This window comes from Lepeophtheirus salmonis, chromosome 4 (assembly GCF_016086655.4).
Source record: "Lepeophtheirus salmonis chromosome 4, UVic_Lsal_1.4, whole genome shotgun sequence".
NCBI classification, from domain to species: Eukaryota; Metazoa; Arthropoda; class Copepoda; order Siphonostomatoida; family Caligidae; genus Lepeophtheirus; species Lepeophtheirus salmonis.
The window spans coordinates 51,157,020-51,184,994 of NC_052134.2; the positions used below are offsets into that span (position 1 = coordinate 51,157,020).

At 32.1% G+C, this 27,975-nt stretch overlaps 1 protein-coding gene across 1 annotated transcript; it reads left to right on the forward strand.

Moving 5' to 3' along the window:
- The first annotated feature begins 57 nt into the window (after positions 1–57).
- LOC121116156 (RUN and FYVE domain-containing protein 2) lies at positions 58–27,930 on the forward strand. Its single transcript, XM_040710392.2, has 10 exons — positions 58–473; positions 13,277–13,455; positions 13,509–13,618; positions 13,706–13,928; positions 13,986–14,411; positions 14,469–14,546; positions 15,498–15,638; positions 23,481–23,578; positions 25,985–26,423; positions 27,592–27,930. The coding sequence occupies exons 1-10, from the start codon at positions 248–250 to the stop codon at positions 27,730–27,732; spliced, it is 2,061 nt and encodes a 686-aa protein (XP_040566326.1). The 5' UTR covers positions 58–247; the 3' UTR covers positions 27,733–27,930.
- Positions 27,931–27,975: the final 45 nt, after the last annotated feature.

A 27,975-nucleotide genomic window follows, 5' to 3' on the forward strand; every position in this document is an offset into this window, starting at 1 on the left:
TTATCATAATATTAAATGAGTTAGTAACAAGTATTACAATATCTACGAAGTAAAACAGAGCTCCCATTTGGATGTTAAGTTGTACATACGCCTCTAAAGCAATATTGCCATTAGAAAAGCACTTTTAAACACAAATAATCAAATGGTAGAGAGAAAAATATAGGACATAGTTTGTGACGTCACATATATAAACAGTGTATATAAGATAGTTTTTTATCATTTTCCAAGGGAGTTTTTTGCTCTGAAAATGGATCAAGATGTTCCATTGAGTGCTCCACCGAATACTAGTCACAAAAAGACATTTGATTGGTTTCGTTCCTGGTCTTCTTTGTCCCAGGATCTTCTCTATCCTCCTCAGTCAGCAACATCCTCATCAACAACGAATAATAACGTCTCGGAAGAGTTTCCTTCTTCTAGTATTTCTAATCTCTTTACCACATGGAATCCCAACGAAAAGATTCGGAAATTTAAAGGTAAGCTCCTGAATGTCATTATTATGTCATTTTAATATATTAAATGTTGTTAATCTTAGTAGTGCCTTAATTGTGTGTAGACTCTAAAAAAATTAGGGATATATGCCGTATAAATTATAATGAATAATAGGTAGTTTTGTAATGATGTTTGTATCTAATTAAATTAATTTATTGTTAATATTAGATATTTGATAATTTATTTAGATTGACCAACCGTTCTCTTTTGCCAGGACATGTCCCCTTTTTAAATCCCGTCGGATGACTTTTTTTATTATAAATTTATGAAGTGACCGTTATCATAATTTATTAAACCAGTCAAATCCTGATAAAAGAAACTGATATTTTCAGATGAAAAGTTGACTATATCCGGATTTTTCTTATATCCGAAGTATATAAAAAAACACAATTTTTGGATACTAGGGGCGTACGCAGGGGGAGGGTTTTCGGCGCGGCTGTAGTCCTCCCAAAGTAATTTCAAATATTAAATTTTTCTCCGAAAAATTTAATATTTGAAATTTAATTTTCGAATTTTTTTCCCAAAAATTTCATTTTTTGTGAGCAGCTATAGTTGTTTGAAATTTTTTTCCAAAAAATTTTAATTTTATCGGAATAGCTATGGATTTTTTTGAAAAAAATTTAATTTTTCATTGTTTTGCAAAAAAAAATCCAAAGACTAAGCCCCCCCCCCAATAAAAAAAATATATAATCCTGCGGACGCCCCTGTTTATTTGTATTTTTGAAATTCTCTATTTCGAGGTAAGCAATGTTTGATGTGATCCTGTTTTATGCAAATCATCGATGATTTTTATCTTCCGTTTTTTTGTTTCGTTCAGCCATGTTTTCCGTTCTGTTCCGCGTTCCAATCATACGGTAGTACCATGTACACTTTACGACAGAAAAGTGTGACTTCCAGTTTGATAATGTCAAGGAGGCCTCATTTGATAACTAGGTTTATATACTGCGGCCCTTGCAAGATACGAGAGCAGAATTTATTATTCTTAATGCCCAATTGCTTACATTCACGGCCAAATGATGAGCCTCAGCCCCATGATTGAGAAATATTGAACTAGTCAAGGGGATAGCTTCCTTTTATGCTGAGGGTTTGCATATATCGTAGATACTTGTAATATAATCTACAAATTAATATTATAGTTATACTGTTATATTTATCAACTAGAAGCAAACTAGATCTACTTCCTATAGTATATCGTATAAATAGTTATACCACATACTGTTAGTCAGAAAAACAAACTCAATGGACTAATCAGTAGGATGTTTGTTCCTATGGCGAACAAGACTGCAATTAGTTCATAAATCATAATACTTTTTATACTTTGTTATTCGGTTATATTTATTGTTAGAAAATCTCACTTCCTTTTCTTGTTCTAAATCATATCAAATTAGTTATATAATAATGAATCAATTTTATTTAATATTTTCCGTAGAGAGCTATATGATTATTATATGATGATTATGCTATGGAAATTTGATTAATTACGGCTTTATATGCTTTGTATGTATACAATATAGCAAGTAGTCTTGTGTTTTGGTCTAGAAGTCTTAGCCCTTACTGAGAAAGGAAATTAATTCCAACTTATAATTTTAACTAATTCTGTCCAAATTCGAGATCGTTGTAAAATTTGGCCTTGATTCGATCCCAACTTCTTTTTTTAGAAGATAAATTAATTTAAAAAAAAAAAGAAAAATATTTAATTTGTGACCATTTAAAAAAAAAAAAGTCCAGTTAGGTCTTCAAAAGTTAATGTTAACTTAAATATTACATTACTTTTTTTTGGAAAATTAAAGTATGGGCATTGATTAATGAAAGTTGTTTTTTTGAAGGACTATTTCCCAAATTGTGTCGATATATAATTTAATTACAGGTTTAAAAGTTTTATATTTTTAAGAGGCTTTTCAAATTTTCATTTAAAAATGTATCTCATTTTTCATGGATCGTGACTAATAGTACTTAATACCTATAATTTATAACCATTCAGAAAAAAAACAACAACAAAATTACACTCAATGTATGCCTTAGACTATACATAAATAAGTCTGTATACATTTTCCAACTACGAATCCACCGAAAAAGGCACCGACTGCGCAGCCCGGATCTGAAGAATGAATTTTGTTCAGCTGTTTTCATTAATGTCGTTTCATTCCTTTTATTCGGCACAGTCCAGTCTTAAGACCGGTCCTGTGGACTGTCAGTACTCAAGAACTGATTAAAAAAGAAGAAATATATTTGAGGTACGTCATCGAACATTATAATTTTAGGACTGACAGTGATATGATGGACTGTATTGGGCCGGACCAAGACTCAACTGGACAAGACTGCAGTCTTCAGTCCTAAATAAGTACTGACACAACACTCGTAGCCAGCTATATTCAAAACTTGACTGAACATTTATTTGTGGTCATAAAAGACGGAGCGTAACCCTGAGGATTTGTTGAGGAGTTATTATTGTAAGTCCTCCTTGGACTCAGAATAGAATTGAGTATCGACGTTCGAGTAATTTTTTCCAATGTCCTTGTTTATTGCCTTCTCCCTTGTCACAGCTGATTTAAGTGCAGTTAAGCTCCTCTCCTCCAAACCACTCATCAAATTTTCAGGGTGACCATGTTGATTTTCGGTTTCTTTTTTTAACACGCCCAAAATACACACGATTTTCATCACTATTTATAAACTACTAATGGACTATATATAGTATAATTTGAAGTGAATGTGACTTAATGTCGGTTTCATACAGATAAGTGTATAGATTGAGGAATAAATTATTATAATTTGATAATTAAAATATTATATTTTGCTAAGTTAATTAATTTTACATTATCCTATCTAAATGACGTATAAAAAACAAACATATACGTGAATTGTTTTGATGGTTAACCTCTACTCTCCTTTTTTATCTCCAAAGCTATTCACAGATTCGAATCAAGTTTTGACTCGTTATGTAGAAGACAATAAATATAATAAGATTTTAAATGATCAACAGAAGCTAAATTTATTAAATTTGTAACACATTTTTACTCATGGATAAGAATGTATTTTGTATGTTGTGTTGTTTGTCAAAAGTATAAATGATTTATCTTCCAATTGACTCTGAATTACATTTTTAATTTCGACAAATTAATTATTGTTCATTTCTACCAGGAATTATTCTAATTAATCCTTGGAAATTGAAAATTAAAGTATTTAAAATTCATCGTCACAACGAAAAAAAAAAAATAGAAATGAATAGATTTTATCTGGAAGGCCATATCGGCTTCAAATTAAACCTTCTAACTAAACTAACGGCTTTAAACTAGAGTTAACCTTAAGTATCTCAAATTACCCTAGAAATATGAATACAAATGGTATAAGTGACATAAATATGTTTTCGAAATCAACTGTCCTTCGTGTGGGGCACACTCCAACAGAGTTGGCCAGGCTGTTGGGATTAGTTTGTAAGACAATCTACAATGTTAGGAGGGGTCCGGGGAAAAACCCATCATTAATGTGGATGCTCTCAAGGACGGCATCAAGAAGGAGCGGATCTTTTTCCTGGAGGGTTACAGACTCATAGCAGCCATGTACATCGACGTTTTCAAGACCAAACTGCTTCCCTGGATCCAAGAAAATTTCCGAGACGTTGTATATTCAGACTGCCAAAAATACACAGGCCTTCTTAGCTAACAACATTGCTTTATCAGAAAAGAGAATGTGGCTACCACATAGTCTAGATGTCAATCACCCTCCACTTTTCTTACTGACCGCACATTGAGAAGAGTCTGTAGCATATGTCACCCAAAACGTTGAAGCCATGAAGGCCTCCGTCGACGAGGAGTGGGCTGCCATGGATAAGAACTTAATTTGCAGTACTTGCTAATCTTTTCACAAGAGGCTTGTAGCCATCTATGATGCTAAGGGGGCCGAATAAAATAAATTAATGTATCTGAAAAAGATTTATAAAGGTTTTTGTTACATGTATCATTAAAGATTGGCTGGGTATTTTCTTTCTAAGTTTGTAAATTTCAAGTTTCCACCCGGCATGTCGTTTATAAAAGCGTTAGTTATACAAATTTGTTCCTTGCAAAGGGGTTTAGATAATCCTTCATGACAGATTACCCCAACCCATGTAAGAAGTTATTCTAACCAACTCTATCAGAAGCCAACACTAATCTGCTAACCTTATTCTACTAATTACACTATTTTAATGCAAATGTCTGTCAAATTATCTGCTGATTACCAAGGAAGCTCTCTAGGTCTGTGTGTTTCTCAACAAGGGAGAAATTATGAGTAATTTTTGAAGTGGAAAAAGATCGGGGCACATTGTCTTGGTCGGGTTGTCTGTCTTCCAGGCTAAGAGTGTTAGTCATTGAACTTATTCTTCACTTGACCTCCTAGAAATGAAGCTATCAGGGCTATATGACAGAGACAACGGGTTTATAAATCTATCCATTTGAAAATTGGAAAACTCAAAGCGTTACTGAAACTATAGGCTCAAATATCAAATCTTCAAAACAGTAGATCTCTAAGTAAGTAAGAAGTAAATAATGGGATTAACATTCCATCAATTTTGGTATTCTGTTAATCACTAATCCGCTAATTTTTTCTTTGTCCACTAATTAGCGGATTACCGGAAGTTATTAGTGGAATGCCCACCTCTTATAATTTTCCATCATCATTTTGAACCCAAATCAAGATCATCCATGGAAATAGGTGATTAAAAGAATTTCAATCGCAATTATCTTGCTTAAGGTGGAACAAAAAAGAAGGATCTTCAGGAACGTGCATGAAACTAATGAATCCACATTCGGAATAGTAAAGAAGAACAAGAGAATGACATAATCAAGTATGTCAAAACTTGTATCTGTTCAAAATGTCGGACGGAAAGTTTCCATTGTATTTTAATACTGCACCAAAGATAGAATACTTTCGCTAGCAAAAAAATAAAATAAAAAAACCGATTTGGATGTCTTTATATAGTTTTTTTATTAAATAAATATATCCATCCGACTACATAGTACAAAAGAGAATTAAGTTATATAAAACTATTTTAAATGATCAACATAATTTATAATTCGATGAAAAACTAGAAGATATCTAAGGTTAATAGAAATACAAGTTAAGGCCATCATGTAATTGGGCTTTCTAGAATTTTCAATTTTATGTATCGTACCGACTGCTAGGCAGGACAGACAAATTTTGACGTCATTGACAATAACATTGGCAATCTATCAGTAATAGTCATGTAGGGTGACATTTGGGTACTCTAAGTAACAATTATTCCCGATGACGTCACTATTGAAAAGTGTTGTGGAAGTTAAACATCATTCGGAAAAAAGTGTTGTATAGTATAACCTTTTATTTCTATTAATCTTGGAAGCTATCCATTTAATTCAATAGACAAACATTTGCTATGCAAGGGTTACAGTTGAATATAAAATTAGGCAAATTTTGATTTTCCTATCTTGGTAATAGAGACAAGTAAAATGGTTGCAAGTCTATATCGGAACCATTTTTGCTGTAAAGTTGTACAAGAGCTGGTATGAATGATTTGAGGACATATTTCCTGTGAAATATCACTGAGCTTTTCCAGTCCTCTCTTTACTAAATTTGGAGGTACCGTCTTTATTTTTCTTCGAATTAAGAAATCTTGGATTCTTTTAGATTCGGCCGTACGAATTACCATGAAAATTAGAGCAAGTGGGCCAAATTCTTAGTCAATCATGTTTCTAGTGGAAACTTCTACCCCTACTCCGTAACCCCTCTTAAGTTCTCCAACAGAGGTGATATATCCTTCTTTATAAGACTGACTCTAAGTTCCAAATAGGTTGTTTTAGTTAATTAGCTCATTTGAGCCTAAGTTGACTAATAAATACTCCATCAATAGAACCTTCCCAAGAAAGTAAAAAGTATAAAAACTGATCACTCGTCATCTCTTCGCCACTTGGTTATTTATCTTTGATTTTGAGATAAAAGATGTCCTTTTTGAACAATAAATATGGAAAAAAGAAAACAAACGTCGTTAAAAGATTTTTCACCGTATAGTCGTTCAATTTTTTCCGTTCAGGGGATCAAATGCCCAAAAATGAACGGTAAGCAAGAACGACGCTCGTTGTCCACACAATATCCAAGCCTGTTAATGTTATATTAAATACCACATATTCGATTATTGTGCTTAACAATTGTTTATTTTTAAATCGTCCAAGGACACGTTAAATTTTTGTACAATAGAATTTAACTAGTCTGTGAAATGTATTGTCAAATGTATATTTTTTTCCGTGAAAAAATCAATTCAAAATTTTAAAATTAAAAATATAAATATCATCGCACGAAAGTACAAAGAAACTTGAAATTTCTGTGCTGATGACCTTCTACTTCTTAAAAATAAAAATTCTAATAACTAGAAGTTATATGAATATATGAATTTTGTGCTATTTTTGTAATCGCTACCTCAAAATAATTTTATATTTAGTAAGGCTGCCATCATTATTCTAGTATTCTTAAAAATAATCACCAGTTGGTGAGCTCAGAGGATTTGTTGTTGAGCTTTAAGTGTAGGTCCCCTTTTTCTACTCGGAGTAGAATTGAGGATCGACATAGAAGTAATTCTTGCCTATAGGAACTGTTTGATGTACAAAATAGCCACTAGGGGGCTCCTTATCCATCAAACCCTGAGAGGATCTCAAATTGAAAACATAAGGAGGAAGTAGAGTTTCTTTCAAAAATTGAAATTACTTCGTGGGGTTTCTATTGATATAAACTTGGATTTTTCACATTTTCTACTGTTCTATAGCCTCATTTCTGTTTAAAATCCTCTTAATTGTTGCTGCGATAGTCTCCGTGGATCTGCAGATAAAAGAGTCCCTTTGTCTAGGTATGTTATGTATTCTAGGATGTTCTAATCTTTTTTCGCCCTCACGTATTAAGTTTCTTGAACAACTGATCGATAAGAAGTTTCGTGGCGCATAAAACGCCATAAATATATACTTCTTTTAAATTATATATTGATGACTTTTTCTTAAAGACATCACAAAAAATTTACCAAAATAATGTTCTAGAGGGTTTAAACTATTTTGGCTTTGCAAAAATTCAAGAAAAAGTCGCAATATACAGCTTTATTTAATAACTTCAAATGACACCCCAATTGGCTTCCACTTTTTTTGGTCCAAAAATGAATAGAGAATTTTTTTTAAATTTCAGGAAGCTTGAACATTTTTCTATTCATTAGGGTAAAAAATATATAAATTGATAGACATAATCAGTTTTTATGAGACGAAGCAATTTGTAGTCGCTAATAAATAAAGATTGTAATGAACTGCAGATTTGCGTGGCAGTTTCGGGCAAAAAATCCTCCCTTCCAGTTGACAAAGAAAAATTTTAAAAACACCAAAAGAAGATTGAACATTTTTCTATTCATTCCTGAAAAAAATATAAAAGTTGATTGACGAAATCAATTTTTATGAAATGAAGAAATTTGTTGTCGCTAATAAATAATAGGACTATTTATTTATCTTCAAATTGGCTTCGGGTTTTGGGGTAAAAATGACCTTTCTAATTAATATATATATATTTCTTTAAACCTACGAAACCTGGAACATTATCTAGTCATTAGTAAAAAAATATATAAATTAATACACGGAATCAGTTTTTATAAGATGAAGAAGTTTGTAGACGCTAATAAATTATGAGAGGAGTGATATGTTTGGGTTTTGCTCATTCTTTTTTGGTTATTGAACATCGTACAATTCACATCTAGGAGAGTGTATATTCAGTGATTGAACCTACGACAGTTTTAAATGAAAATAGACATAATTTGATTGCCATAATAATCAACAAAGTCCGTGCGTCATATCTAATACGTCAGTCCTAAGAAACCAGTTCTTAGTACGTTCGATTAAAGGGGAAGACGGTTTATTTTTCGACCATTAATTTTCTGATTTCTCAGTTTATAGACAATGGATCTTAATAATGGAGGTATTTATGCCCATTTTCAGATTCATATTTTGATTTTTTTAGAATTTGTTACATTCCTATACTTTGCTTATTTCCTTTCTCCTCTCGTCACAGCTCCTTGTAGCTAATTTAATGAAACGTCATGACAGCTTAGCAAAACATTAAGGCAATTGACAGGGTTGCCATGTTATTTTCGTTTTTTTCTTTTACCATACTGACATTAATATTATTTGAATCTTTGCTAATCACGACTCTGACCCCTCTCTAGAATTTTGAATGTCCTTTCTTGGATATAGATACAATTACGGGACGTAGTAGCTGTATTTTATTTATGAAAAACTGCTAGACAACTTGTACAGACGTTGCAACTTGTATATAACCTTGTATTTATCTTTCTTTTTCTAAAACGACATTTCAGCTTATAAACTACGAAACCGCTAGATTGTATTGAATCCATAGTAATTATTTCAAATGTACAAAAATATTTTTTATTAAAAGTTGCAGAAATAAACTTTATTTCGAATATATCTATAAAGCATGCCCTGTCGCTATCTAAAAATAAAAGAAACCCGAAATGAACCTGGTAATCATGACAATTTGAAGAATGTTTGGAAGGGGAGTAGCTTAGCTGTCATGATGTTCTATTACATCAGCTGCAAGCAGCCAACGATGAAGGAAATAAACACAAATCTAACTAGAGCTACTGTAATGTCGATCCTCAATTCTACTCCGAGCCCTACTGGGACGTACAAATCCCGAGCAAACCCTCATTGTTACCCTTCGTCTTTCATGAGTACACGCACTAGTTATTACTAAGATGGAATTTTTGTAAGAGGGTGAGGAGAAGTATGGAATGAGACATATGGTTTACTGAATTAAGACCCTTTTTAATATCAGTTTTCTATTATATGATTTTAAGGGGGGAAGGGGAGGAAATGAATTAACTTCTATAAAGAGTAGAACTAAAGCTTTAAACCAAGTAGCGAAACGCGACCGTTAGCCTGAGAAAATAGTTTGGTCAGTATTTTTCATATTTTTTCGCTAGATGTCGCTTTTCCTATGAATTAACTCATTTATTTTTACTGACGACGGTAACATGTGTTTCTTGTTTATCAATATATTATATTATATCATATTCTAGTATTTAAATAGTTATATATTTAGTTAATTATGTTACTTTTAAATTATAAATAAATTATGTCAGCTGACAAGAATACTCTTTTGGAGTATTTGTATGTTTTAATCTGTAAGGTCTGCAATCTGTCCTTCAATGGAGCAGACAAATTTTTTGATCATGCGAAGACTCATTTTGAAGGGAAGGAAAAAGCTTCGTCGAACTCAATCTCTTTCAATAATTTCAACTGCAAGCATTGTAAGGCTATGTTCCTGATTGTCGGTGACTTAGTCGAACATTCTCAGTTCTATATTTTGGAGGAGTATGATTAATTTTAGAATTGAACTAATCCAAAAAATGGAGAACATTTAGACTAATATTCCAGTAGGTTTCATCCGGTAGTGCAAAGCAAAGCCATACAGTACTTGTAGGGGTCAATTGACAAGCAGAGTTATTCTCTATAACTACGCTTGATATGGTTTAAAGCTTATCCGCTCCTGGAAGGACGAGATGCATAGCTGTCAAGGCCGATCTTTCTAGGAAGACTCCCAAACATTCAACTTATCACCTCTCATAATGTATTACTAAAATAAATAAACTAAAGTTAATAGCTATTTATTATTACTAGAATTTGAATATATTCAGTTTTAACTCAAATATAGCTATTTTAATTAATACGCAAATACATTTTAGTTTATAGCTAGAGTTGTTACTATAGAAATAATCTCCCTGGTGGATAAAAAAAGCAAATTCGGACCAAGACCTTTTTTCACATGTTTATTGTTTTCGTGCTCGTTTCGCTACTTGGTTTAAAGCTTTAAGGAGACCCTTCTACATTTAAAATATCATTAGTTTAGGGAAAATATGAATTAAATATATTTCTATTCAAATATATTTATTCTATTATGCATTTTTAAACAATTTACACCAAAGATAGGTGAGAATCCTTACATCGGCAGGAGAAGTTAACACTACAACGACCTATTAAAAAATGAAGAAAAAAGAGCACACGAAACAACCGTTTTTCCTTTTGTAATTGCCAAACAATTATTTTTCGTTTTACTTGGGTCTCTTCTTTAGTTATTACTTATTACTTATATGTTCTGTCTTCAAGAATTAAATAATAATGACAAAAGCTGTGGAAAATATTTAAAAAAACCACTCCCTCTTTCTAGGACATACTTTCTACACCTCTGTATATAGTGATGTGCCTTTCGGGGAGGGAAGGAGGCATGAAAAAGGTACTATGTATTTCCTGGGTTATTCCCATGAACTTTCTACTTCTGTCCTGTAAAATTATATACCTTCACTCCGACTGCCTATATCAGCCATAGTGTTTTGGTATTTGTAAACATTTGGTTGTCATAGAGACAAATTATGAACACCTGATGATGAGTCCGGTAATAATCACATGATTTTTGGCTTTCCTTTTGCGTCATCATGGTGTATTTCAAGCTTGTTATTGCATTCTAGGCAAGACTTAATTAAAAAGAAATTGAAAAGAAAAATTAATTTAAGGGATTGGATTGTTCAAAAAGTTGGATATATATTAGTTAATATTTTGTTAACACAATTAGAATTCTGAAATAATGAATTTATCTGTGAAATAAATATAATTACTGCTTGTGCATTAGAGATGTGCTAGTCGACTTTTTTTATTCGTTAGCTATAGGGTAACATCCAATATCTGCTACCAAAAAAGTATTCTCATAGCCAACTATATTTGGATATAAATCGAGCACTTTACCAACTTGTTTATAACTTTGGAGGCTCCAGACGGTATTACCTCAAAAAATTACACTGTAGTTTGTTGTCAGCTGTCGATGTTTCTGCTTCCCCCCTTTATCATTATGTTCTGAACGTTGATTGATTGAATTTGAATGGTCTCTTGTTAGCCCGTGAGGAATTCTGAACTATTATTAATACTATGTAAGCTCATAATGTACTTTTCCAACTGGTTTGGAACCTTTTCTCCACTTTCTTTTTGAAAGAAAGGTTTTCAGGTACAGTAAAGGGAACTACGTGTTCAATAACTACTACGTCAATGGCTTGAGCCGAGCCAGTGATGAAGGGACACTCTTTATGAAAGTGGGGAGGCCAACAACTATAATGAACCATATAAATCTTCCCCCCCCCTCATTATATGATTATTGTAATTCTCAAAGAGTGAGGAGGCTATAGCCCCCTTGGACCCCTCAGTTTCTCGTAGTAGATGGCGGGGTAATTATTCATAATTGTTTATTTTATATATGATTACACAGGGGGACGATACTCATTTTGTGCAAATGAATTCAAGCCAAAAAAGGAATTTATCTTTGAGGGCAGAATCCAAGATTGACCTCAGTCATCTGAATTCTGAAATATCCAGGATTATGATAATTTGAGACTATGATCGTTCAGAGTCATTTTGTACCTTAAAAACAATCACCAAATTAAAAGTTGAATTAATTAAACTTATGTAATTAGTATTAGTAAAAAAAGTTACGAAAAGTATCGAAATACCAATATCAATTTAATTTGTATTCATATTAGTATCCTGACATCATCAGTCTTTTTCATTTTATTTCACTTCAAAATATTTTTTTTCTCCATCAGAGCTAATCCAAAGTCTTAGCTCAATGCCATTTGAGATTGTGAGCTGTTATTATCTGCCTATAAATTATATACATACATCACAGATTTACCTCACCATCACACAAAGGTACACTGTATTTTGATGTAAGCCCTTGATTTTATGTGTTATTTCCCGTTATCAATGTTGTAAACGGTGTTATTAGGTTGAATTTCATTAAAAAAATTGTTAAGCCTTGATCAATTCCCAACAATTATTAACTATATATAATTCAATAGTTGGGAGGAATCGGCTAAGTATCGACTGATTTTGGACTCTTTGTTTCTTTTTGTAGGAAAGGTTTCGAGATACAAAGTTGGATAATGACGTGACATAGATAAATGCATCAGTCCCCTCTTTTTTTAATATTAATATATTTGCTTTCTAAAACGACACATGCGCGTTGAACCTCTTTTTAGAGCAAAGATAGACACTTTTGGGTAAGGAGCCCCCTGCCATCCGTTGTATTGCAAAATAACTGATGGACATATAAGTTTAGTTTTATTCGTGTATTATTTGACGTCATCATCTTTATCATTTCTTTATTTCGACTTTAAAGAAATGGTTCTCCTCTCCATATCTCACTGATTTGACTCTTGGTATTATAATGTTTGATAGAAAAATGAACAAGGAACAACAGGATGAGAATATCCCCACCTTCAAGGAAAGGATATATTTTTTCACTAGTTTTTTCAAATGTTTTTTTCTTTCTTGAAATATCAAAAACTAAATTCGTTTCTTCTTTCCCCCATCCTCTTAATTTATTACAGCATGTGGCTAGTGAAGAAACCATTTATCTCTGCAATTTTAGAGTGTCTGTTGATGGGGAATGGCTTTGTCTGAAGGAATTGGAAAGGAAGGATGATCCAATTTATCAGAAACACTCCCCAGGAGTTTTCTCCTCAAATTTATCATCCCCTGGTGGTGTAATTGAAAGCTATCGTAATTATTACTATGGTTCATGGAAAGCAAGATCTGCTTCTGAGTCTCCAGAATTTGAAAAGATCTCTGCAACCTATCCCACTTATCCCATTCATGGCCCAAAAGGTGGTTTTTTGTGTTTCTTTTTGTTCTCAAATATAAAATATGTTTAATCCATATTTTAATGCGCCAATTATCATGATCCAATTTTGCAGATCGTGATCCCATACTTATTGAAAGAAGTAACCTTGTCAACATACTCAAACTTGTGATAAAAGAAGTTATTGACTCGAGTCTACGTTTTGGCAGACAACTGGACTCGGATCATATTCCTCTTCAGCATTTTTTTATAGTTCTTGAGCATGTACTAAGACATGGACTTAGGCCCAAAAAGGTAAAATATCTACTTAAATATAGTCTCTTCTTCATCCTTGTAACTTTTCATAGGGTCTCCTTGGACCAAAGAAGGAACTATGGGATATCCTACAGTTAGTTGAGAAACATGATATTGAGGCCGCAGATATTACTGCCTCCGTCAGAGACCTTCCCACCGTCAGGTAAAGGCTCATGATGAGAATAATTATTATAATTTAGCCATACATTAATTATGAACTAACCTTGTTTCTTCTTCATTATCAACATAGAACTCAAATTGGACGAGCCAGAGCCTGGTTAAGATTGGCTCTAATGCAGAAAAGATTGTCAGATTACTTTCAAATACTTATTGACTTAAATCAAAATTTAATTAGGGATGAGGACTTGTCTGAGTTTTACGATCCACAAGCACTACTCCGATCTGAGGAAGCCATTATTGTCATGGGTCATTTAGTGTCCCTAAATGTAGTTGACTGTAATTTATGTGTAAAGGTAATTATAACCTTACGCCTTATTAAGACTACTCCTAAATAACATGATCTCGCCCAGGAAGAGGATCTAGACAGCCAACAAGGAGTTATAGACTTTTCACTCTATCTCCGGAGTAAAAAAGACTATTCCCCAAATGAGGATGATGGAGTAGTTGTCGAAGACGAAGGAGGGCTTGAGAACTATAATGGAAAGAAACCCGAAAAAATATCCGCAGTACTTGATCAAAAGAATTATATTGAGGAGCTTAATCGTCATTTGAACGCCACTGTAGCTAATTTGGAAGCTAAAGTAGAGAGTCTCACTGCTACAAATGCACTCATGAAAGAAGACTTGGCCATCAGCAAAAACTCTTTATTTTGTGCCGAGGAAGAGAACCAAAAACTACTCTCCACTATGGGCATGACTTTACTTGACTCCTCTAATGACGAGGGGAATAAAAATGAAATGCAAATATCCCATGTAGATATCTCATTTGATTCTAAGGTGAACATGAGATGATACGTAATTAATTATAATTATTCAATTAATATAAATCCACAGACGTACAAAGAAATGGAAAAACGTGTTCAGAGTGAAATCCTGCAGAAGGAGAATCTTCAAAAGAAGATGGATTTACAGGTATGTAGCCGTTAGTTCTAAGATCCTTCAATCCTGCTTACATATGATAATATTTGTGCATGGAAAATTCCCAGTCAATTACTAGAAGTTGGGATTTGGACTCAAGTCCATATTTTGACGACTTCCAACTTAATTTGACCGCATAATCAAAGACAACCTGAAACTTGGCTTGTACTCTAAAGCTAGGATTAACGACTCGACTTGGACTCGCAAGTCCTTTCAATTTTTTAACTGGGAATAAAGTACTTTTTCAAGTATCTTTTAGTTTATCATGATTTGAACGGGACTCGATGGAAATATTCAAGGACTTGACTAGAGACTCGACTTGGACTTGCAGTAAAAATACCTTTCCCAACTCTGTCGTTTACTAAAAATTTCAGATTACATAATACTTGAATAAACGTGGATTAATTAGTTTCAAAAGGATATAACATTGCATTTTCATGCGCAAAAATTGATAAAAAATATTTTATTTCTATGCCAAATACTCCCTTCAAAACCTAATATTTTTTTAGTACATAGTCTTACATTTAAAAGGTTAAAATTGAACTAACTAAAATATACTTTTCCAATCCTTAGCATAGAACGAGAAAATATTTCTTTTAAAATACTCTCATTTTAAAGAATATTAGCAATATTTTGATAATAAAGACAAAATAAACTTATGTAGCCGTTTATGAGGCTATACCATATTTTGATGGACTTTTTTTTAAAATAAGCCCTTGGCCTATTGAAAGTGTGGGATTGACTGCGACTGCAAATGCTTATGTTCGTCCTTGAAACGATGCTTGACTCTTTTGATACTAATTAATCGATGTTTATATGATTATTGAAGTATTTTATCTAACCTACCATTTTTCGTAAATGAATGGTAATTATCCTCGTGGCCAATTACCATTTTCCACGGGAGGTTTACTAGAACGCTAATAAATCCCCATATATGTATAACAGGTCCGCATCAGTGAAGAAATGGAAATGGCGATGAAATTGCTAGAGAAAGACGTGCACGAAAAGCAAGACACAATTATATCCCTTCGAGATCAGCTTGATGATATCAAGAGGATTAATTTGGAAATGTATTCCAAGCTTCAGGTGAGTAAATGTATATCATGATTATCCTTACATACCTAAATCTATAGAGACTCTAAATAAGAACATAGGCGAGAATAATCATACACAAAAATACTTCTCCTTTTCATGTATGGACATTATAGTTTCTATTCGCTTTTTTTAACACCCCCCTGCTTGCGTACATACTTTGTATATAGCTTCTAGCAATGACTAGGGATGGAACTTTTGTAAAGAGCGAGGAAAATAAAATTATTAATTTTTTCTACAAAAATAACCTCCCTAGCAATGGTTTGTCATACAAAAGATGAACTTAAGCAGTCAACAATTTTGAATTGTATCATGCAACCTTTCCTTTGAAAGGAAAGTCCCAAATTCGGTTCGGGGTTGGTCAATTCCATTTATCGATTTGTCTGCTTCTTTTCTGCTAAATATTGTTCTGAACGTTGGTTGATTGCATTTGCACGAGGGTTATTAAGCTGCGAATAATTCTGAACAATTATTGGATAATAATTATGAATTGAAAAGAATTGGCTGACTACCAACGGATTGTGGGCCCTTTTTCTGTTCTTTTTAAAGGAAAGGTTGCGAGATACAATTAAAGTACTGATGAGATCACTGATCAGAATTCATGGTTATATTTTTTCTCTATTGAATAGCTAGTCTCCTTTTTCCTTAGAGTCTCTGAACCTAAATAATCTAGTCAATTGAGTTGAATCACATTTTATGAGAGTTACGGCTAATTTCTCTTTGTGCCCCCCTTGATCTTTTATTTCCAGGAGTGTAAGGAAGAAATCTCTCAGAAAGGAGAGGCAGTTGCCAAATTGGAGAGCAAGACGCAGGATATGAACCGTATCCTCGAACATCTCAAGAATTGAGAAGCTTTTGACTAAGAACTTTTGTTTTCTCTCATTTAAGTGTAATATTATGTAATTATAAATTAATTATTATATATGTATTTGATTTTGTAAGAGTATTCTAATTAAATGTGTCTCGCACAATTAATTATCCAATATAATATCCCATTTTATTTGAGATTTTATAATCGTGAGGATGTTTTTTTTAAAGGTATTTTATCCAGATTTGAATAAGTAATTATTTGCTTCCCTTATAAGTGTTTTATTTCTATTCTATATAACTCCAATTTTTATTTTATTTATTTCACTGTGACAGATTTCAAGACAGACTACTTCTGCTAGTCTCTGTATCTTCTACTATTTGTAATTGATTTTAATTATTAATGATGTTCCATTTGTAATCAAATAACTATTGACATAAGTAATAGTGAGTACCTATTTATCAAGGGGGATCCTTATTTTATTAAATGGTGTTTTCTTTGTGAACCACGGGATTTGTTAACAAAAATTGTTCAAATATTTTTGTTTTCCCAAAATATTTAGAACAGAAACTCATAAATGTCGATTTCAAATTTGAATTAATGTATGGTAGAGATTAAATGATTAAAAATATTATGATACAAATTTCAGACTATCTGCGATCTAAAATCCAGGAAATCATATAAATGATAGTTTGATGCTTCAAATAATCATTCTATTCGTTGCATTTAAGAAATTTAAATTAAAAGCTTTAGGAGATGACTATTTATTTCTGGCTATAATATAACATTCAAACTACTTCACAAACTTCAAATTAACTATATTTTTTAAAGTAAACCATTATCTTTTTATATTGTTTATATTTTAAAAACAATTATCTTATAAAATAATAACGCAACCTCTACCAAAAATGAATATAAATTGGAAACACAAAAATATACTGTGTATTTTGTTGTCAGCTGTCGTTGATTCTGGTTCTTTTCTCCCAATCAATGTTCTGAACGTTGATTGGTTGAATTTTGAATGAGTTATTTTTCCCACATTATTAAAGAATATAATTTCGCAAGACTATATATATATATATTTAGGATGCTTATTTAAAAAAAATCAAAACATTTAAATTTTTTGAAAAAAATATAAATAACTATTCACTAAAAAAAAAAAAATTTTTTTTTTTGAAAAAAATATAAAAAATCCATAGCTATTGACAGAAAGTTAAATTATTTAGAAAAATAATTAGAAAAATTTATTTTTTTGATAAAAAATTCAAAAATTAACTTCAAATACTATTTTTGTTTTTGGAAAAATAATCAAAAATTAACTTCAAATGCTATTTTTTTTTTTTTCGGAAAAAAATATTCAAAAATCCATAGTCATTCACGGAAAATTAATTTTTGGGGGAAAAAAAAAATTGAAAAATTAAATTTTTTGAAAAAAATTTCAAATATTAATTTTGTTTGTTTTTCTGCATGATTTGTCGAAACGAGGAAAAAAATTATAGTAAACAGCAAAAACTCCTTTTTTTTTTTGGGGGGGGCTATAGCCTCTCCAAAACCGTCCTTGATTCAAATAGTTGGAATAATTGGCTGACTGGCAAATCCTTTTGGACCTTGTCCCTTTTTTTTTCATTTCGGAGAAAAGTTTTCGTCATAAAATACAAGTAATGATGTGTGGTATTAAAAAGTTTCTGCCATAGATTTTCCAAAGGATATCCAGGGGTTCATAAAGAAATAATTATTTAAAAAGTAAGTATCGCTCTAATATATATTCAAAGGCAATGAATTTGATCGTCTATTTAATTATCTTATCCTTCTCAAAATAATTAATTGATTATCCATATATTATATATTTATACAAATATTATGTAATATGATTTTTATTTGGACTGTGTCATAATTAATTTACACATTGGCTAATACATATGATATTAATGTGGTGATTTACATCACATTATAATATATATTTGTAAACTTACTAAATAGAAGACAAATAATGTCTGTATTATTATTTATATAGGTAAATATCAAACTGATTCTTATAATTAAAAAAAATGAAATGTGTGACGGACCAAGTAGAAATGGTTTGTTATTATAAGAAGTGAAGAAATATACAATTTGATCCCTATTAATCAATGTTTAAAGGTTACTACTACTCATAGCACTTAAAGTTGTAAATTTAACAATTTTATGAAAAATATAGATTTGCTATACCGAGTATTCCATTAAAATCTAAAACTTTCGGACTTCAACAAGATATAATTTATTTTATTAACAATAGAATATCAACAAAATTAATACTGTAAATGGATGTGTGTCTGAGCTCTCTTTATCATTAATGTAGCCGCCCTTAGCGGCAATGATGCCTTCTAGTTGGTGACAGAAGGTATAGCATCAGCTATGAATATAGTCCCCTGTATTTGGGTGCCAGTGCTGGCTGACATTGGGTTTGAGGGACTTGGTGTTTGGCTGACAGACACTGCAGCCCTTCCTCTCGACAAGCAACCAAAAGTTACAAAAGAGTTTTGCAACAGAGGAGATGGGTTTCTTTTATTGTTGGTGTCAAAAATGGCCTCTCCGCCTTTAGAAGTATCTTTCCACCCTCTTTTTGATAGCTCTCTGGACAGTCTGGTATAAAACCCGGAGATCTCCTACATAGGCCTCATGGACTTGAGGGGATTGGCCTGGGCTGTATTCTTTAACTCATCTTGGACAAGTTTGGACTTTTTGACAGAGTCCTTCTTCCTCTTGAACTTTTCGGACTTGCTGACGGCGTAGAGGGTGGTCCTGGAGTCACTCAATTTCTTGGAGTGTGCGAATGGAAATTCGTCGATCACGGTCAAGTGCCATTTTCTCGACTTGTACGTAAGCTAGAGAGCTCAGATTTGTTTTGTTTTGTAAATATTTTTTTATGTTTTAATGTATCGAAATATGAATTAATTTCAATCTATCAACCTTAATGAATTATTGAATAAGTAAGCGTTCAGATTTCACTGGGCCACCTGGTAGAGGAGAGTAGCATAGATACTATGGTGTTTTATTCGGTCAGCTACAATCAGTTGTGACAATGGAGGAGGGGGAAAATGAGTAGACATTAGCAAGAATGACTCCGATGTGGATCCCCAATTCAATTTACATCACTATTCATTATTCACTGATGTTTAAATTGAAATCCTCCAGTTGTAGTACCACCCAAGAGATGCACAACTACTACTAAAAAACCATATAATGACTGCATATCTTTCATGTCTTTTTGTCATCAATAACTTAATTATAGACTGTTTAATGTCCAGCACGACTTGTCTGCAGATCCACGGCACTTGAATTGGGGCAAGACTCAATATGATTTTAAAAGGATAATTATGACTGAAAACATTAGGAAATGTGAAAATTCCAACCTCAAAACAAAGTTTATTTCACAAGAAAATGATGACACGGATTACATTGAATTTTCCAACAAAAATTTGATATCCTATGAGGATTAAAAAATTCAGATCCTGTCAAGTTCTGATTGAATATTGGGCTATTCACCATTCTTGTACAACAGACAGTCCCTATTTGTACATAAATATATATGTATATGGGAATTTCCTGCTTAAGGGGCTCTGAAGTTTTTGTATTATGTCTTAGCATGAGATTGAAGGGTGAAACCGAAGGTAAAATCTATGTACAGGGTTCATCTTATATAGTGGTACACTTTATTTAAAAAATAATAAATCAGAAATTTATTCGTCGATTGTCTTCAAAGTTCGTAAAAGATAGGTTTTGTGACTCAGGATTCCTTATGGAAAGTTTCGACTCAAACAAAACAAACGAAAACGAGAAAAATGGAGCAACCAAGGCGTTAAATTTTGGAGCTTCTCTCACGTGGCATGTACACCATGGACATATTGAAGGAGTTCGGGTGAACCCGTACCTCTGTTTATCGTACAAGGGACTTATTCACCTCCACAATTGTATTTGACGTTGTGGCCAGTACAGGCGCAGTCTGAACTCCCATTTTTATCGAGATAAAGAGTGGCTCAATGCAGATGCTTATATCAAACTTATGGATAAGATATTCTTACCTTGGGCCATAGAAAAGTTCGGGGACAACTGTTTTTTCACTCGAGACGGAGCTCCGTGTCATTGCGCCTTCCTGAGAAACAACTTTCTGGACTTTTTAGACCTCAACATGTGGACACCCTCCTCTCGAGACGCGAACCCCTTGGACTACTCTATCTAGGTGTGTCTGGAAGAGGGTACTTGGTACTCATCACATGAGTGTCCAGTCTCTAGACGCTTCCATCGAGAAGGAGTGGACTAAGCTCAAGTATACCTACATCGTTAAGGCCTGCAAGGGATTTAATTAAGACTATTTTAAAATTTAATCTTTCTTCTTAAAATGTAAAAATAAATAGTTACATTTCACAATATATCTTATTAATTAATGGATCTCGATATCTATTAGGGACGTCGAATTGTTCAGCAATTTTCTTCCATGGGCAGCCTGGTTGGCCTTCATTTTCTCTGTAAGAATATGTCTTTTCAAGAGGTTAAATGACTTCATCCTCAGAGCAGAGCTTATGGCCTTGGAGAAATGGCTAACTTAGCACTTTTTGGCAAGATCGTTAATCGGAGACCCAGGAGATGCCTTCCCGGACCGTTTCAGACCTACGAAGAGTCTGGGAGTGAGTTTTTCTCTTATATGCCCTCCCTTCCTTCCAGTGGCTGTCTATTGTACTCTTTGGGTACACGAGCATTTTCATCCTGCACCCTACATTGTGTCATGCGCAAGCCAATTCAATGATGGTGTTCCTTTGGGTCACTTCCATCGTAAATACTTGTTTTCAATTAAAAATTGTACAACTAACTCAAAACTAAGGCTCAACCTCACACTTTAAAATTGAAATAACAGAGTAAAATATTTTCCTTATTGTTCAGGATCTAGTTAAAGATTAACCGGATTTATCTGAACAACCCTGTACTCAACCCCCCCCTACATGGAATGACCGAGAAAAGATTATTAATATCAGTTGTGCCTCAAAAAGATATTTGCCTTCAAAGGCAAACCGTAACCTAAGAAAGTTCTCGCTATAATAAGAATCAAAATTAAGGATCCAGCTTCTCAAACTGGAGTCAATTTATGGGAAGACTAGCAAAGACCTGCGCACTTATGTAGATAAAGACACATATTATTGTGGCTCTGAAGGATATTTGGTGGTCGGTATACGGTAAGGACGCTGATCAACTGTTAGGCAATGGAAGAGTTACCCGATTTTGATAGGATATGTCAATAGTAAATTTTAGCATCCGTACGCATTTACAAATCTATTTTTATTTTAATGGGACCCATTGTTAGGGGAACAACAGATATTGTATTTTTATTCGAGAAAAAAAAATCAGATCTTTTTTCCCTTTTGTAAAATTGAATATTTTTTTCGTGTCTTTTTTCGACCTTTTTTTAAAGAGAGGGATAAGTAAAATTTTATTTTCTCAAACGGCCTTTTTTATTAGATCGGATACATATTGAATAACATTTTAAGAAATATGAATTTTTCCTTTTTAAAAGAGACTTTTATTTAGAAATGGTCAGTCCTTTATATTGTCTTATAACCTCTCAAAAAAAGAATTTCCATTTATTTTTGTTATAATTTACTACTATTGAATAATATTTGTTAAATAATATATGGATAATTATGATTAATCAAGTAATAGATCTAATTACTGACAAAAAATGACTACTTAAACTTTTGATCTAAGCCAAAGATATATAATGAATTAATTATGAACTACTAGTGGGAGTATCCGACATTGTTCGGATTTATTAGGCGTCGACAAACAGACAAAAAACAAACAAACACATTACTTAATTAACATAATTGTATTTATTTCAGGTTTTATATAAAATAGTGGATTTTTGGTGGAACTCAATTCTCAATTGCCGGTATCGTTTGTCGCAGATTATTTAGGTCAATGGAGTATTGGTCAAAGAGATTAAGTAGAACTATTAAATTATACCCTACAAACTCTACGAAAAACGATAAGGACAATAGAGAAGAGTCCAGAAGGCACTTTGCCCATTGCTCCGACAAAAATCGACCTGATATTTACTATTAAAATATAATCAATTATGTTATTTAAATTATATGTAAAATCTTCTATATATTAATAAGTCTTTTTTTGGTGTTATCACACGTGGAATCAAAACAGTGGAACAAATCAGTCTGGAATTTAGCAATTAGACCTATAAAATAACCAAGCATATTCTTATGATATTTTTTTGGGCTTCCAAAGTCAATTAGAGGCTGTTTTTGAGCAAAATAAAGCATATTTTCCCTTCATTTCATCATTTTCTCTCTCCTTGTAATAAATATTATCAACATAAAAACACATCAAGGTCTTTTACAAATATATAGTTAAACAATTAATTAGTCAATTATAATTGATATGTTCAAGGGATTGAAAGTGATCCATTGCTCCAGTCATTCAGTGGTAAAAGGATCACGACTATAACCTTGTCAGTACATAATCGAGGGCGTCGCTGGGGGTGGGTTGTAGGGGATGTAGCCCCTTCCCCGATCAAGGATTTTTTTGCTTTTTACCTGACAATTAAATATTTAATTATATTGAAATTTCATTTTTTTTTTCCCAAAAAATTTAATTTTCTGTAAATAGCTATTGATTTTTGATATTAGCTATCAATAAAAAATGTAATATTTGAAATTTATTTTCAGAAAATTTAATATTTGAAATTTATTTTCAGAAAATTTAATATTTGAAATTTATTTTCAGAAAATTTAATATTTGAAATTTATTTTCAGAAAAAAAATATATTCATATATTCCTGCGGACACCCCTGTTAATTAAGATCGATTTAATCCTCCTCGAAACAAACACATTCTGAATCTAACCATATACAAACCTAATGTACATTCCTACACTCTCTAATATCAGAAGGATCGTCCATTAGTTATACCCTTCTGTCAACTCTCATTTGTGATGCTCAAATCCTTATATATTAACCAATTAATCGACTCCTTTCCTTTTTACAGGATTGCCAAATCTCATTGAAAAATGCATCGGACCAATTGTCCAATATTCATTCGGACCAAATCACAAATAAAGATGATCTAAAAGTTCTAAAAGACAGGTAAGAATTCATTATTTCATCCATAATTGTTTTTCAGCAAAATCCTGGGAAACCAATCTTATAACTTCAAGATCCCTGGGAACTCTGGGAGGAGATAGAAAAACATAAATAAAGTGAAATTTAAGTAGTTAATTTTATGTAGAAAAATTATAAATTTAAGCTAGTCTTACCCGCCCAAGCGATATAATTTTGGATATTTAACGAATGTATGTATGTGCCGGGCGGATTTTAGGTTACCTTTGGGAAAGCACCATACGTACCGCTGTAGATTGCAGTCCCACGAAACAAAACGTGATTTTTTTGTTGTAACCTTAGCGAATTGTCACCTGTTTTAAACGTGTCATAACCCTAAGCGGTCATATTCAGTTATCAATTTTTTTTAAATTCTTACAATACCTCTGTAATATATATTAAGAGGTAATTTCCACAAAGTGGTGGCTATTCAATGTCCCTTGTCTGGCCACATAATACAGATTTAATTGTATACATTTTTAAAAAAAGGCAATAAATAATTTTTAAAAGAATGTAATTTTAAAAAATTATTAAAAATTGTTTTTCCTAGAAAAAAAGTATCATTCAATGAAATAATGAACGAAATAATGCATAATATGTATATGTTTTGCACAAAGTCTTTGCAATTTTTTTACAAGTTAGAACTTGTACAAGTTGCAACCAAAAAATGAGATGGATAATTTTAGAGGAAGGAGTTATAGTACTTGGCATGAGGCTCATGCAATAATTGAATATTCCATGGATGATCCATATTTTAAAAGCTGATATTTTTGACTAAATCATTCAAAATTACTAAAATATAAGTATTTTATAGCACATTATATAGTTCAAATGCCCAGAGTGATATTACTCATAAATACATGATAACCATGTAATTTTAATAGATTAAAATAATATGATAGGCTGTATGTACAGTTGGTAATTAGAATCCTCAATGTTGCAATTAAAAAATGAATTTTAATACGAAGAAATTTCAACTTGTACAATTTGCTTGTACAAGTTGAGACTTGAACAGTGTTTTTAATTTTCTAAAATTGTTTTCATTATTCATCATGCTTGAGGAGAGAAAATATAAGTAGTGATGCTAATTGGGAGCATGTTGGGCATCTTAAAAAAAAGAAACCGACAATCAACATGGTAACCCTGACAATTTGAAGAATGTTTTGGAGTAGAGCAGCTTAGCTGTTATGACGTTTCATTAGATCAGCTACAAGCTACTGTGACGAGGGGAGAAGGAAATAAACAAGGGCATAGGCAATGATTACTCCGATGTTGATCTCTACTCTGATTCCAAGAAGGGCTTACAATTATAACTCTTCAAAGAATCCTAAAAGTTACTCTTTGTCTTTTATGAGTACTCGCAAATATTTAATCCAGTTTTGTATATATCAATCATAGCTTGTATGTGTTAAAAAAAAGGAAGTTCACTCCTCGGAATGTCAATAATAATGATAGCAGCTTATGAAAAAAAATATCCCTCTTCAGGTTTCCAACTCAAAAACAAAACAAAAAAACGGACGAGCTAAAAAAAAAGAAGTATAAACTGAAACCACGAGTGTGTGCGCTCAGGAACGACGGAGGGTAATATAGATGAATAGTTTGGAAGCAAGAGTGTCCACAGGGGGTGGGCTGGAGGGCTGTAGTCCCCCCCCCCACTCCCGTAAAATTAAGGAATTTCTTCTTTTTAATAGAAAATTTAAATTAATTTTTCAAATTTTGTTCGAAAAATTAAATTTTTTCTCCAAAAAAAAATATTTTTTTGTGAGCAGCTGTGTATTTTTTTCGAAAAAATTAACTACTTGAAAAAAATTTAACATTTGAAATTTAATTTTTGAAACTTTTTTCTAAAAAAATTAATTTTTAAATTATTTTTTTGTAAAAAAATTCCCCTAGCCCATGAATATAATCCTGTGGACGCCCTTGTGAAGTTATAAGTGTTAGCCTTTGTTGGATTCAGCATAAAATTGAGGATCAGCTTGTGAATAATTCCTGCTTATGTTCCTGTTTATTTTCTTAGCCGACTATATTTCTTTATTTTTATCAAAAAGAACACATTAGTAATATAAGTTTAAGCCATATATATCGATGTTGAAAGGTTTCTAAATTTAAGAAATTTATAGAATTTTTACCCATAAAATAAGTCATAATAAAGCATTTTATAATAAATATCTATTTTTGATAAATAAACAATTTTTTGAAAGTTTTATTCTCATTCTTGTATAATTCTTGTACAAAATCTAAAATAAAATTTCAACGGGAATATTCTTTCCGTCGGTAATTTCTTTTTAGTGCAAATCCCTGAAAAATCTTTGGGCAAAAGTATTTTGAAATCCTGGAGCAAAGGCCAAATTTCTTCATATTAAAAATAATAAATATCTAATCCTTTTCTTCCAGATTTAAATATTCTGAACAAGAGAAAAAAACACTAATGGAAAGAATCACAAATTTAAACCTCATAGTGGATCGAAGCTACGCAGACTCCAAATCTCTCAGAGCGGACTTAAAGATTGAAATGAACCTCAAGAAACATCTCCAAACGGAGGTTGAAAAGTACAAAAGAGAGCATACCACTTCTTCAAAGGAGTTAACTCAATTAAAAGAGCGATTAAAGGACTATGACAAAGTTTGTGAGGAGAACAGAAAGTTGAAAATAGAAGTTTCTGAAAATGAAACCACTATGGAGGATCTTGGCGCACAATTAAGTCATTTTAAGCTTCAAATGGATACCCTAAAAGAAGAAAAGGACTTGATTTATGGACAAACTTGGCAAAAGGATAATGAAGTCAAGGAGTGTGGAAGTTGTACCATTGAGTTTAATAGTTTTCGGAGAAAGGTGGCTCTCTTTCAGTTTTTTCATTAAAAATGTATCGGTCCTTAAATATGCGTTTTAATTGGAGATAAAAGCTGTCACTTGAAAAATCTTATTGGCTAATTTTTTTTAAGAATAATAATATATATTTTAATTAGACATAAGTTTTAGAATAATGACAAACTATGTAGTTTTGTGCATTAAAAATACAAACTGACAGATAACTTAAACTTATTCAATTTGTAAACTGACATAATTTACTCCTTTTTTTATTAGTAAAAATTAATCCTTGTTTAGGGTGCTTTAAAATTTCGGACTTTTTCGAGCACTGATATTAGGGAACGGACAGATATCCTAAAGGGCCTTTAGAATTGGTTCTGATCCCAGATTTTGGATAATACAAAGTTAATAGATATACAAGGTTTACCATCATGATATTGGCCTTGCCAGAATTTTCAATTTGATGTACTATACCAACTGCTGGGCAAGACAGATATATTTTGACGTCATAGCTTATATCAATGGTATATTAACAGCATATAATGCAAAAATGATATGATTAAAAGTAAAAGTATACTATACTCCTTGACGTCACAATTAAAAAGCATGTTGGAAGTCAAACATCAAGCGTTATGGAGGGTGTAACCTTGGATTTCTATTAACCTTGGGATAATACCAATTTACTTATATCGTAGCCAAGTAATGTGGATCGGGATGCAAGACCCGTCTTAACTTTATTAAGCAATATTATAAGCTATTCAAGAACTTTTTTTTTAAGATTCGTTAAAGGTCAAGTACCTAGAGGCTGTTCTGATCCCAGATTTCGGATAGTAAAAATTTACCAACAGCGTAACCAAGTACTTCGAACCTGGATCCTATACCCAGCCTATCTTTATTAAGAAATAATATAATATTTTTAAGATCTTAAAAATCCCTTGGATCTTTTTAAGATCCATCAAATTTCAAGTACCCGAGGACGATTCGGATCTCTGACCTTTTAATATAATACAAGGTTACTTATAGTATACCTGGTTACTTCGGATCTGGATCCGAACCTCGTGCCATCTTTAGTGATGACACGAAACTTTTTGAATCCAAATAAAACAAATATAGCGTCCTTGTAAAAATTTCCATGTTATAAATACCTATACAACTCTAATTTTTATCCCTCTATATAATTCTATATTTTCAGCATCATTGTCGAAATTGTGGCAAGATTTTTTGTGACAAATGTAGCGATAACAAGATCAATCTGACGTCGTCCGTAAAACCATCAAGAGTTTGTGATATTTGCCACGTCGTACTTTTTGAAGCATTTACTAAAAAATTGTAAGGACTTTTTTATGTTGTAAAAGAATTCATAACATATTATACAATCAATGGATAATTAATATTAATTTGAAGACGATTTAAATCTTTTGATTCAGCATTTTTTATAAACTAAAAAAAAATTGTTTTTATAATTGTAATTGACAAAACACTCATTATATAATTATTGGAATATATCAATAGCAAATTATGTTTACTATCAGTATTCAGTATTCTGACATTTTATTTAGAGCAGTGGTTCCCAAAA

What these genes read in the sequence shown, in the direction of transcription:
- LOC121116156 (XM_040710392.2), top strand. Translation starts at nt 248, where the DNA reads ATGGATCAAGATGTTCCATTGAGTGCTCCACCGAATACTAGTCACAAA. An exon ending in ACTGTAATTTATGTGTAAAG is followed by an intron (nt 13,929 to 13,985) that starts GTAATTATAACC and finishes GATCTCGCCCAG; the next exon opens with GAAGAGGATCTAGACAGCCA. An exon ending in TTAATAGTTTTCGGAGAAAG is followed by an intron (nt 26,424 to 27,591) that starts GTGGCTCTCTTT and finishes CTATATTTTCAG; the next exon opens with CATCATTGTCGAAATTGTGG.